General features: G+C 38.4%; 1 protein-coding gene across 1 annotated transcript; it reads right to left on the bottom strand.

Annotated features, from left to right (window-relative positions):
* Positions 1-475: 475 nt before the first annotated feature.
* prokr1b (prokineticin receptor 1b) lies at positions 476-13,626 on the bottom strand. Its single transcript, XM_046875824.1, has 3 exons — positions 13,476-13,626; positions 5,128-5,770; positions 476-1,764 (listed from the first exon to the last, which is right to left on the bottom strand). Exons 2-3 carry the CDS (start codon positions 5,586-5,588, stop codon positions 1,080-1,082), a joined length of 1,146 nt encoding a protein of 381 aa, XP_046731780.1. The 5' UTR covers positions 5,589-5,770; positions 13,476-13,626; the 3' UTR covers positions 476-1,079.
* Between the last annotated feature and the right edge of the window lie 584 nt (positions 13,627-14,210).

Genomic DNA, 14,210 nt, shown 5'->3' with positions numbered 1-14,210 from the left:
AAGAGCATACTGCAGTTTCAGAGAATCTATATTTATGTGTTTTCATTAGAATCTTAACCAGGAAAGGCCATACTCGAAAATGAATGAGAGCAATAAAATCAGCCTGTGTTAATGGACAGATAAGTGTGACAGATGAGATTAGTATAGAGACTAATTTTATTAGACAGCAAATGCTAAATGTGCATCTTGAAGCGAAGAACATAAGCAGATCTGCTGGTGGTCAGTAGAACAGAAATAAAGGCTTTAAGGTAAATATAAATTTAAGAAATTGGTAAAGAAATGAATGATAATATATCAGATTAATCGTATTAATGATCGATATTTATATAATGTCTGGTGACCTGACACCATCTTTGACCTCAGTAGGTTTATCAGTGAGATGATCACATTGTATTTACACAAAAATGTGTGACTTTCTTTTGTCTGTAATATTTCAAGCAGGCAGAAAATTAGTTGTAAGAGGACAATGTCTTCTCAGGTTCAATTTTATTGTCTTAGCTTCATGCACAAAAGATGATACAAAGATACAAAGAAAGCCACAATTAAGGAAGGAAAACATGGTGAACTTCTGGAACACAAAGCATCGGCAATGAGATGATCCACTTGAAATGATCTCCTGATGTCCTTTTATTTTCAAATAATTGACACTAATATAAATATCAAGGTAATAACACCACAAACAGAAAGAAAAAAACCCACAAAATAATATTTGAGAAATACTCGTTTGCTTGGTATTAATTAATAAACCCTTAAAATACTGTCTGAATTTTGCACATTCACTGAAAAAAAGGACTTTTCACAAAAAATCACTTTACAGCTTACCAATACTAACAGAGATATTTAATAATCACAAAATAACGCATTGTCCAATAGGATTGGATTCTAACTGAATCCAATAAAACCTGTTAATTTCAAAGACAATTTTCTGTTGTTTACATTCAGTAGAACTGCCCACGATTGCCAATGAGTTTCAGGAAAACTGCTGAAAAATTTACTTGATCATAAAAGTGAAATGACGCAATTCTGCTGGAGATCTCTAAAAGACAGCGACAAATCTACAGTTTATTTACTTAAATTTTTTACCTCAGCTGTATACAATCAATCTCCTCAGTCACAGGCACAGACAGTGTCCTCACTTCCGTCTTCCTGGAGGTGTAAGTGGACTTCCAGCGCAGCAGGACAATCCTCTTGAAGTACAATGCAGTGTTGTTCTTCACGCTGACAAAGCAGAACGTGTTGATCATACTGTTGCTCATGGCAATGCACTCAATAATGTAAAATGCCACCAGCGAGTTCTTCTCCCTGGAGATGAGCGTCGGGTAAAAATCGCGCAGGATGGTGTAACCATAATAAGGAGCCCAGCAGAGAATGTATGCTGTGAGGATCCCGATGAGCACCATGACTGTCTTTCTCCGGCAACGCAAACGCTTCCGGATCTGGTCCGTCTGGAAACCAGGGAGGCTTCTGAACCAGAGCTCCCTGGAAATGCGCATGTAGCACAGGGCCATGCTCAGGACTGGGCACAGGAACTCTACGGCAAAAATGAAGAGGTAGTAGGAACGATAGTAAAACTGCTGGTCAACTGTCCAGATCTGAGCACAGAAGGTTTTACTCTGGTTGGCACCGTAAGGTACTTTGGTCGCAGAAGTAAAGTAAGCAGAAGGTACAGAGATGATGACCGGAACGATCCACACCCCTGTTATTAAACAGTAGGCAGTCTGATGTTTCATCCTGGGCCTTAATGGGTGAATAATTGCCATGTACCTAAAAAGACATTACAAGATTTTATTCCAAGCTTCTTAAAAGACCAATTCAGACAGTTTTACTCATGCATTTCTCAGATTAATGAAATATTGTGTTATCAGTTTAGATTTTAAAATAGGTTTTCTCTTTATTATACTGTTCGTGCAGTCATAATTATACTGTAGTCATACTTTAACTATGTTAAAAGTACAGGTTGTCCCCGAATTATAATGGAGATGCCTTACAACGTCCTCATTGTAACGTAAAATATAGTAATTCACGACATGGCGTAGTCTACCCAGGAGTTTTACACAATGGTGAACAGTATGAGGTAGGAAATTGCTCTCTTTTAAATTACATAATGTAAATTGGTAAATTGCAAGTTACGGGTACGTAATTTAAAACAGAGCAATTTACCCTAACGTAATATATAAACTTTACTGTGTATAGGTATGTGGCTGTGAATTGTGCACTGGTTTTCAAGTGGAGGAAGGAGCCGGACGCGCTCTGGTTCAGTATCCAGTGACGCCAATAAAAAGGAGAGAGACAAGAGCTAAATTTGGGCTTTTAAACACCAAAATCACAGAGAACTCAGGGACTACTTGTACTAAGAAACTTTAGAGTATTCAGTGTAAAAAAAATAGCTAAAGTTTTTATTATAATAATTTCAAAAAGTTTTATTATAGCCCAATTTTAATGTAAATGATCCTTGATCTCAAATATATTCATATTACAGTTTTTCTCAATTGCTAAAACACTAAACCCTATTGTCTGAACCAAATGCTCAGTTGCCTGAACCCACTGATTGAATCAATCACTCTTTTGGCAAAACCATAAGCACTTTTCACCTGTTTAGACACAACTTGCCAACACATTTTTATTGTGATGCACCCGTGCTGCATAATGGTGAGCACAGGTGACAAAAGTCAAACACAATTAAAGCACAGGTGACACCACTTGAACACTATAACTCAAAATGGATCACACTTGTGAGGGAACATATACAGTAATCCAGTTCAGAGAGCACTGGTTTGTGAGACCCTACAATGGATAGAAATCTGAGAGGAAGAGTTTGTGTAAGAGGAGGTCGAGGTGGTCAGCGAAGACAAAGAACAGTGATATCTGATGAAATCAGAGCTGCTGTGATTGACCATGTTCTTGTCCATGGTATGAGCATGAGGGAGGCTGGACAAAGGGTACAACCAAACATCAGTAGATTCACTGTGTCCACCATAATCCGAAGATTCAGAGAAGAGAACAGGTAAATACCTTTTTTTGACATTATAGTACAGTATGTAAATGTTGACAGCAATTACTGTATGACAGACTATATACTGTACCACAGTATACTGTAAGTAAATATATGTTTCAGTACGTCACTGTACCAATGTACTGTAGTATTGTAATGGAGGGTTGGTCTAACTGTTTGTAGGCCTAGTATTCCATGTATATTTTTGGTAACTCCATATTCTCTTTTTGTAGAATTGAAAGACTGCCACATGGGGGTGGGAGGACAGATATGTTCTCCCCACACCAAAAGACCATAATTGTTGATATGGTCCGTGAGAACAATGCCATTAAACTGAGTGAAATTCAGCAGAAGATCATTGAGGACCATGTAAATTTTGAGGGTATCAACAGTGTCAGCCTCTCTACTGTTGATCGTGTCCTCAAGCGCAACAGACTGCGCATGAAACAACTATACAGAGTGCCCTTTGATCGCAACTCAGAGTCAAAGAGCAAAGATTCCAGTATGTACAGGTTGGCATATATCCAGACACATTCAATGTTGATTACTCTAAGTAGTGATTTACTGTAGTGGCCTTAATCACTTTTTCTGTATCACTTACAAAACTATATGTATTTCTACAGAGGGTTCTTCAACTGGATGCAACGGAAAGACCCCATGAATACGTGTACATGGATGAAGCTGGGTTTATTCTCACCAAAAGGAGAAGGAGAGGCTGTAATGTGATTGGCCATCGGGCCATTGTTGGTGTTCCTGGGCAGCGTGGTGGCAATGTCACATTATGTGCTGCCATCAGCAATCATGGGGTTGTCCACCATCATGCCAACCTGGGGTCCTACAACACTCACCAGCTCCTCATTTTCCACAATCACATGTGAGATGCTCTGTTAGGGCAGCAGGATGAGCATCCCATCTATGTTGTTGTTTGGGACAATGTGAGTTTTCACAGAGGTTAGAGAGTGGTTCAATATGAACCAAGGTTTTATCCACCGTACTCCCCTTTCCTAAACCCCATAGAGGAATTCTTCTCCTCATGGTGATGGAAGGTATATGAACGCCAACCTTTCACCCGGGTAAATCTCCTGCAAGCTATGGGACTTGCCTGTGGTGACATAGGTGTGGAGGCATGCCAAGCCTGGATACGGCATGCCAGGGGTTTTTTCCCCCGTTGCCTGGCAAGACAAAATGTGGCCTGTGGTGTGGATAAAGCCCTGTGGCCTGACCCAGTACGGAGACATGATGCTGTGGCTAAGTAATGCACTTATTTGTATATTTTTGTACTTTATTTTTACATGGGCTTACTGTACACAAGTGGCAACCGCATACGATTTCTGTTTGTTTTTACAAGTGCTACGTGTTAATGCACAAGATTTCTGTTTTGTCTTTTTGTACAAGTGCTAAATACACAGGTTTTTTTGTTTTGCAACGTGAATTTAACCTACAGTGAACAATAAACATTTATTTCTCCAGCTTCATGTCCTGAGCATTGTGTTTTCTATTTTTCTACGTAGTGTTTAGTGACTGTTCCGTAGTGATTTTAATTTTGATTGACTCGGGGCACGATTTGACAACATAGTTCAGTTTTGAGCTCAGATTGAACTTTTTTCAGGTGAAAGTTTGGTTTTGCAAGAAGAGTCTGAGGTTTTGTGAATGTAGCCTGAGAATTGGGTTTTGTGTTTACAGTTTAGAGAAAAGGAGAGCAGCTTTCAAGAAATGTGTCTTAGCAATCGAGGAAAACTGTAACAGTTACATCTGTGTCAATTTCTGACCAATTTATATACTATTACTGTACTCTTACAATTAGAATTGGTGTCAACAGTCTTTAAAAAGCTATCTGTAAAACTATTCCGTAATGAAATTAGGTGTATAATAGGTCTATTTATCTTTAATATGGCATAGTTCTGCAGTAGAATTTACATACACTGAGATTTGACTGTATTTTATTTATGCATTATCGAGCAGTAAGAATCCATTTTTGCTATTGTGCACTAAACATAACAAAACACCTGTCCAAAAGAAATTTCACACATGGTTTAGTGACAGGCTTTCGAAAAAACATCCAATCACACCTCAGGGCCGTCTGTCCTAATGCAATCATCCTTCATCAGGAAACACCGACATTTAATTTCACTAACCTGTCCACAGCAATGGCCAGTAAAGCGTTGGTGGAGACGTACAGAGAAACAGTTCGGAGGTAGTTAACACAAGCACAGAGCACTTTCCCGTGGTCCCATGACAGCTGTTTAACCACATAGTAATCCACCAAGAAAGGGCAGCATACAACAGCGACAAGAAAATCGGAGATGGCCAGGTTTGCGATCAGGAGATTGGTCAGATTGCGCAACTTCTTGTAGCGGGCCAGAGTGGCTATGAACAGGAAGTTACCAATGCCGCAGACCAGCATGATGCAGACAAGAACAACTCCAATAACAATGGTGGCCACAAAATAGGCCAGGCCCTGAGTGGTGTCTGGCATTTCCTCGTCTGGGACCCCATAGTCCATATCGTAGAGGTCTAAGTAGGGATCATGTTCCTCTGTGTGCACTTGGCCATGAGGGTCCACAAGCACTACTGCCACATGCGTAATGTTGGCCATGATTAAGCTGTGAGGTTTTTGTTGTTGTTGATTTCAAATTCTTGGTCCTCAAATCTTCATTGTCTGGAATAGTCAGGTTACGTGAGGTCACAGTGAGGAATCACAACGCTAGTCAGCCCTGATGGTAGTGCTTTAATGGTAGATTCCACATCCTTCTACGCCAACAGCCCAACACGGTATACCTGTAATAGTAAATACACGGGGGCATATAGTTTTAAATGCAAAGCTCATTGTGAATTTCAGTTGAAAATATTGAATATATTGATTTCGGTTTAATATTGAAATGAGTTGACATTAAAAGATTTTAAAATTGAAACCACAAACCATCTATAACAATAAAAGATATATTATTATCTATTTTCAGTGTTATTTTTTTGTCTAATTATATATATATATATATATATATATATATATATATATATATATATATATATATATATATATATAAAATTGTTTTGTTCTATTGACAGTTTTATTTAATATTTTATATACTCATTCATAGAAAAATGCAAAGTTCTCTTCCCCCCCAATTTTTTTTAATAACAATCTTTGAAAATGTTTAAAATAAGTGATCTAAATAGATCCTCATAGATGGTATCCATATCCTGTTTTTACATTTAATCATCACACCAACCACCATGAAACACTAAAAAAAACACTGGTAAAAAAAAAATGTATTCACTTTTATCAAATTAAATCATTCGGACTGAATTGCCAGGAATTTGAAGTAAAAACCTAAATTGCTAAATTTAGGGTGCCTCGCATTTAAAAACAATCATTGCAAACTAAATTATTATTGACCAGTGACTGAAAAGACACTTTGCTTCAAAGAAACCTCAGAAGCAAATTTACTAAACATCAAGTCAATATGTTACAATTGTGTATAATATGGTGTATGCTGTATATATAGGAATTATATTGCCCTGGAAACAGAATTACTCTTGTCTGGTGATGCTATTGATTACTTAACGGGCCAGATGTTGTCAGATCATTTGAAGCTGGTGAAGCTTTAAGCTCTACCTTAGCAAAATGTTAAACGAGTGTTTTTTTTAATTTATGGATTTAATGTTCTTGATAATGTTTTTGTTGTTTGTTGGTCCAATGGTCTTGTTAACGTGAACACCTTAAGTCCAACAAAAATTTCCACTTTAGAAACGATAAAGGGTAAAGTGTAATGTATCTACAATACAATACACTGACATTATGCTAGATCTTCACAAAATATATGGACACATCATCCTAGGTGCCCTGGTGGTCTAGTGGTTAAGATGCAGCGCTTTCACCGCTGCGACCTGGGTTTGATTCCCGGTCAGAAAACCATCACCAGCCACTCTCAGTGCCAGTCCCAAGGAGGGAGGGTTGCGTTAGGAAAAGCATCCAATGTAAAACATCTGCCAAATCAAACGGATCCGCTTTGGCGACCCCTAACGGGAGAAGCCGAAAGAAGGTTTTATATGGACGCTTCATCCTAGCTATCCTTCTAATCACTGCAGAAGGGATGAATGGTCCAGAGATGTATGTTCACACTCATTACTCAGCAGAGGTGGCAAAAGTACACACATCCTTTACTTAAGTAGAAGTACAGATCCTCATGTTTTAAAATACTCGGGTAAAAGTTGATGTACTGATTATACTTTTTTACTCAAGTGAAAGTGAAGAAGTTTTGGCTCAGACATGTACTTAAGTAAAAAGTAGTTATAACTTCTACCTGTTTTAGCTGTTAACTGGTCCTCACATCATGACTAGATAGATAGATAGATAGATAGATGGATGGATGGATGGATGTGATAGCCTAGTGGGTTAATGTCAGGGTCCCCACGAGGATGAGTTTGAGAGTTTGATTCCTGGTCGAGCTGGTGGTTGCTGTGTTGGTAAATAAAACTTCTGGACCTTGTCCACTCTGAAAACATTTCAATTCTGTGTTGGATTAATTTCTTGATTTCCTGGTCTTTAATGAAATATAACTCCACCAAAAAAAGGCACTTCTGTGGTAGCTCAGTGGGTTAAGGCTTGTGCCTGGACGTGGTCCTTAATATAGTCCACGCTGGTGATAAGGTTTCAAAGCCAGTCCTACATGCCTTCTTTCTTACTGCGCTGGCATGAAACAAAGTATGAACCCTCCAAAAAGCACACATGCTTTTCAGCAGTGGTCGCTCAGTGGTTTAAGGCTTGTGCCTCATCTAAACATGCATCCCAGTCTGATCTCTTCCATGGTTCAGTGGGTTAAGGCTGCTGCCTCGCTGGTGGTAAGGGTCAGGGTTTGAATCCTGCTAGTTGCGATGTCGGTTATGTTCCTGCTTCCTAAATCTTTCTTTAGATTTATATTCTTGCGTTAATGGTTTAAAGGTAGATAGACCTGCTCTAAACAACCTTCCTGGCCTGTCTTCTCTGATGGTGCAGTGGGTTAAATCAGGTGTTGTGCTTTTGGTGGGGTTCAGGGTTCGAATCCTGCTTTCTGCCTGCCAGTCACGATCAGGAATCACTACCTACATTTTTCTTTAGGGATATTTTTGTTTTTAATGAGTTGAAAAGAAAGATAGACCTGCTCTAAACAATCTTCCTAGCCTGTCCTCACCAATGATTCAATGGATTAACATTGGTGTCTCGCTGGTGGTGGGGATCAGGGTTCGAGTCCTGCTATTTACAATGTGGGTTCAACTTGTGCTACTTACATCTGTATTCGCTTCCTACATCTTTCTTTAGCGTTAAATTCTTGTGTTGATGGTTTAAAAAGAAAGATAGATCTGCTCTAATCAAGCTTCCCATCCTGTTTTTTCCTGATGGCTTAGTGGGTTAAGGCTGGTACTTTGTTAATGTTGGTGGTCAGGGTTCAAACCTGGCTTTCTGTCTGCTAGTCATGAGGTAGGTTAAATTCCTGATTCCTACAGCTTCATATTCTTGTTTTGATGGGGTAAATAGAAAGATAGACCTGCTCTAAACAAGCTTCCCAGCTTGTCCTTCCTAATGGTTCAGTGGGTTAATGCTGGTGCCTTGCTAATATCCTGAATCAGGGTTCAAATCCTGCATTGTCCCTGCTAATCACAATATGGGTTTGCTTTCTAAGTCTGTCTTTAGCATTATATTCTTGTGTTGATGGTTTGAAAGAAAAGATAGACCTGCTCTAAACAATTGGCACAGCCTGTCCTTCCTGATGGTTCAGTAGGTTAAGACTGGTATTTTGCTGTTGGTGGGGTTCAGGGTTTGAATCCTGCTTTCTGTGTTTCTTTGTGGTCTGAATTTCTTGCTTTGAAGCAGGAAACGAAGGATAAACCCCCCCAAAAAAGAAGGTGTCTTATGGGACTTCATGGCTTTGTGGTAAAAGCCTTGCCTCTGAGCTCAGAGGTTGCTGGTTCAAATCTGGCTTGTCCCCACACTGGGTAAGTTGTGTGTGGAGAGCAATGGAGCTGGTGACTGTGAGTCTGTGAAGACTTGCTGGGTTACAGCTTCAGAAAAAGAAAGTGAGGGTAATAGTTTTGCATGTAGGTGGAGGAGAAAAAGGTTATTAAAAAATTTTTTTTTTGCCCGGAGCCTATGTTGAAGCTTTTTTGGATGTTTTTGCTTCATAACCCCTTGTTTTCAGCTTCTCAGATGCCAGGGGGCAGACGCCTGATTATTGCCACTCTGGTTCAGGATACGCCCTCTGAAACCGTCCACATCTGACCTTCCACGCAGCCATTTCTGAAGCCCTCTGAAACTGTCCACATCCAACCTTCCACGCAGCCATTTCTGACACCTTCCTCATTATTCCTGGGGTTTGAACCAGCAACCTCTCAACCTAGAGGTAAAGCTCTTCCAATTGAGCCACAGGATCTCCTGCATAAACCTGATTTTTAGGACCTTTTTTGGTTCTTTTATAAAACTTTTTAAACAATTTAAAGGAAAGCTAAGGGGTAGGAATTGAACTGGGTGAGTCAGATAGCAGAGGCCGCATTACTAACCACTACACTACCAGATGGGAGGCAAACAAGGCGTTGCTTATTGGACTTTTGGTTTTTCTATAGTTAAAAAACCACTGTTTCCTCTTAGATCATGATAGTAGAGGGTCAAAACTTCTCCTTCCTGTACATTCTCTCAGTTACTCGAAGTCTATGAGAAGTGACTCAGGTACAAGAACCACATCTCCAACACCTGCACCACTGATATACCATGATTTACCAGCAACCACTTTTAATGACCTTTTATTGTTCTGTTTTTAAAAACTTCTTATAATGTTCAATATGAAACTAGAGGTAAGAATCCAACCAGGAAAGTCTTTCATCATAGATCACTAATGGCATTACTTCAAAACTCAAAACTTTGTTAGACGTGTAAATAAGCAGGAAAGACAGAGACAAAGACAAAGAGACACAGACACGGCTTTAGAAAGAGTGAGAAACAAATAGAGAGACAGCAAGAGAGAGACATATACAGTGAGACAGAGACATTTACTAAAAGAGACACAGAGACAATTAGATAGAGAAAATAGAGAGACAAAGATAGCGAGATATAGCCACTTCCTGTTGGAAGTGTTTCTGCCGAGCGACTTTTAATGATCTCATTTACTAAATGAGCAGTAGTGAGTTAAGTGCTTGCTCAGGTGCCCAAAACTGGCAGCTTGGAGGTGTTAAACATGTATCATATTTACAGCATGTGATATGTATGTAAGCATATGTACAGTGATTAAATATAAAGGCTATATCAGTGCAGAGACGTGTGGACATCATTAAGAGCCTTTGCTATGTTTCCACACGGACAGTTAATGAGGTGATACCGGAGAGACTGCCCCTCTTCAAGTCAAGTCAGGAAGCTTATATAAATAAAATTATAGACATTTTACAGATTTAAATGATGTATTGTTTTTATCTGTACGATCAATAAAGACAGTAATTTAAGTTTGTGTCGCCATTATGAGGGAAAAACCCACAAAACGCCACCCAGAGGGTAAATTGTGTAAAACATGGCGGATTTGGTGTTTAATTTGAGACTTGGCGCAGAAATAAAACAAAAGTTTACTGATTAAAAATATTTTTATCTGGAGTTTATTTATTTATTTTATATCTAAGGACGTCGTGGATAAACGTATTTTTTTTTTAATTGCACCTCTTTTTTATTTAGTTATTTATTTATGTATTTACATTTTCTATAAAAATGGTGAAACAGAAATGCGCGCTGAATTGATAGCGTTAATAAAATGTAGTGCCGTTTACAATCATTTTAATTTTGACAGCTAAAAAACGTCTTACTGCCTTCTGCCTGCTGATTCTTATCTCCATAAACTAGTCTACATCTGTGGTGAGTGAGAGTCAGGACTTTATACACCAGCGGATTGAAAAAGACGCACAGTAACAGGAAATCAGTTGTTCGGCTGATATTTGTGTAAAAATGTAATGAGTAAAAGTAAAAAGTTGTCTGAAAAATAAATAGTGGAGTAAAATACTGATACCAAAAAATCTACTTTAGTACAGTAACAAAGTATTTGTACTCCGTTACTTCCCACCTCTGTTACTCATTGAGCGTACTAGAAAGAGCAGACATTGACATGTTGGATTGTAACATGACTCACGAGTAAACTCGCATTATGTAAAAGCAAAGATACAAGAGGTACGTTTAACGCCTAACCAGCATCAATTCTGACTCTTCTTTACATGGCGTACCACCAAGAAAATGAGCTCTAAGTCCAGGAGAACAGTATTTGCTCACATGCAGCAAGACTTTCCATGAAAGCACACTCACAGGAAAAAAAACACCATTTATTAATCCCTCTATCCATCCATCTTCTATTGTGCTTATCCTACACAGGGCGCACTACACAGCATGTCTTTAGACCGAAGGAGGAAACCAGAGCGCAACAAAACACTAGTAAAGCTGCAGCTTTGATGCCAATGTTATGCTAATGATGTGGACTCATTAGTCTCGTTTTGCCTCAGAGCAGACTTTAAACAATAGCTCAGACAGGAAACAAAGCTTTTAACATATATTTTATTTATTTAATGCTTTAATTAGTTGTTGAAATGTTTAATGGCAATTTTAAACAAGGAATCACATTTTCTCTACCAATAATCCTGGTGATACATTTCTTTTAGACTTTTTTCTGCTCTTATAGATACATACTATAAATCGAAATCTCCAAAGCATCGGAAATTGTCTACATTTTTGCTGCTTCTCTCACATTTTGGAGAAAACACAATCCTTTGTGCTCTAAAGTCATTCTTTTTATGTAACCTAAACCTTCTTGGGGAATGCCATCGCTTTGACTGACAAAAACAGCTTTGACAGAAATCAGTATTTTACTACAGGACTACAGAAGATTACAGCAGTTGGCGCAATGAAGATATCTTCTTTCTGATCAGAATAATGACATTAAAAGCCATTAAAACATTAAGCCTTATAAAGTAACTCAGCTCTATTAAAAAGCACTGTAATTCATTCTATTGCTGATACGATTTAACTGACTGTTGTTTAAGTGCTGCTTTTGTTCCTGCTTGATTGCTTTATAGATTTTTGAGCATAAGTTCAGCTGCTCCCCATCCTCTTATAACCTCTCGTGAACACCAGATCTTTTGATCAGTAATCTGTCTCACCTCATTCCTGAACTTATCACATTAAAACAGTCACATTTTGTGTCTTCTGGATCGGGTTTGCTGTAGCTGCCTGCTACCAAATTTCTTCTCTCCTTTTAAAATTCTGAACACATTCTACATGATCAGTATTTTTCTCAGGCTCAACAGATGCTTAGCAATAATTGTTGACTTGTCCCAGAGGTCTATATGGTGCACAGCATAATTACGTCTCTATAAGCCAACTTAAAATTAGAACGATATTTTTATTTTTTTACTAACTAACTCTCAAACGATTTGGCCAAATTGATCTGTGACTATGGAAAATTTATGTTTTCTGTCATCTACACAGCAAAGCAAGATTTTTTGTTAGAAAAAATCACCTCTTACCTGTCTTTAGTTACCTATAGTCAAAGCAAGACCATGCATGCCAGTTATATTTACCTACATATTTAGTAATGAATGTTCATCTGTACAGAGTCACAAATTAAAGACCATGTATTTAAGTTTCAACATTTCAAATACCATGCATATATATATATATAATAATTCCAAATATTGTTTATTTTACAATCATTAATAACAGTCGTCGTGATGAGAAATTGGCCACACCCCCAAGTTGCTCTTGATTCATAGTTGAACATGATTCACATCTAAAAAACATAGAACATTGCTTCATTGCTTGAAGAAAAAGCTTTCTGACCTTGGCTGAAGCAGTCAGAAGCTGCCTGGCTTTGGGCTAAATATTATTCCTTTGTGCATTGAGATGACAGAGAACACAAAAATTTCTCTAGATTTCTCTAAATTTCTCTGCAATTTTCCTACATGTTCATCCTGAGCAAATTTAGACATTAAGGCTGCATGGCAGGCGTGAGGAACCTGTAGAAGTTCCAGTAAAGATGTGGTGGAGATGTTTTTGCTGTGATAAAAAAAAAAAAAGATTTTATGAATTTTATGATCTTTAGATCAGACAGGTTTGTATTTAGTCACACTGAGGAATCAATCATCAGTTATATCTAACTTATTATTAGATTAGGTTTATTTAGAGGAGATGATCAGAAAAGCTCGAGCACCGATTATTCCTAAAAGTCAAGCTGCACAGAGTTCCTCCTTCTGATATAATCCGAATAAACTCTTACTAATAAAATAATTTAATACTATGATTTCTCACATTTTTAAAGAAATAAAAATAACTTGAAATACTACAATAAATCCTGTTTCTAGAGCCATAAATTAGAAACCGTTAGAAATCACCGGTAGAATTTAAGGTAATTAGATTAATCAGCTCAGTAATTAGTTTAAGTTAAAAACGAATAAATATCGAATCATTTGCCAGTGCATTTCATCTCACCTTTTCTCTAAAAAATCCGGAACATTTCCCATTTCGTTTCTTCTGCTGAAGGAAACACGAAGTCAGATGTTTGCGCGCGCGCGTGTGCGTGCGTGCGAGCGTGTGGAGAGGTTGTATGTGCGTAAAAGAGGGAAGATGTGGATGAGGCTGAAGCTTCTCTTTTCTCTTCTCTTCTCTCGCGCTCTCTCTCTCTCTCTCTCTCTCTCTCTAATCAGAAAATGGAACCTCAATGTCCCACACGTTTGTTATGTTCTCCTTAATCATCAATGCATCAAGTTAAAGCTGTATCTACATGCCAGTTTCATATTGGTCTGTTTGTTTGCTTACTTCTTTAAAGGACCAACCAAATGTCCACCACAAGCTCAAATATGTATTCTATTTCCATACTTTTCTCTCTGATCACCTTTTGACCCCTATCCTCTTCCAGGATGATAACGCACCCCTGCACTCAGGACACCAGCACCCACTTATGGGTATGATGTAAATATACCATAATCTGCAAAGTAGGCAGCGCTCAAGACGATTAACAACATATGAGAGATTTTGGAGGTGTGTGTAAGACAGCGCTCTGTACCTCCGTCATCCAAACACCAGCTGAGGGAACATCGTTTGAAAGAATGTCCATGGCTTCATCACGGTTCAGACCCTGGCAGTCTTGCATTTGACAGAAATTGGATGAAATTGAGATAAAATCTAGAGTCTTTTAGCTTCGCTGTCCAAACCAGCACTCGATTC

Source organism: Silurus meridionalis, chromosome 2 (genome assembly GCF_014805685.1).
Source record: "Silurus meridionalis isolate SWU-2019-XX chromosome 2, ASM1480568v1, whole genome shotgun sequence".
Classification (NCBI taxonomy): domain Eukaryota; kingdom Metazoa; phylum Chordata; class Actinopteri; order Siluriformes; family Siluridae; genus Silurus; species Silurus meridionalis.
This window is presented reverse-complemented; position numbering and strand designations above follow the sequence as displayed.

Bases quoted from the DNA above. Each gene is read 5' to 3' on its own strand.
- prokr1b (XM_046875824.1), bottom strand. From the start codon at position 5,588: ATGGCCAACATTACGCATGTGGCAGTAGTGCTTGTGGACCCTCATGGC. The intron at 1,765-5,127 runs GTTAGTGAAATT...ATGTCTTTTTAG, and splicing joins CTGGCCATTGCTGTGGACAG to GTACATGGCAATTATTCACC.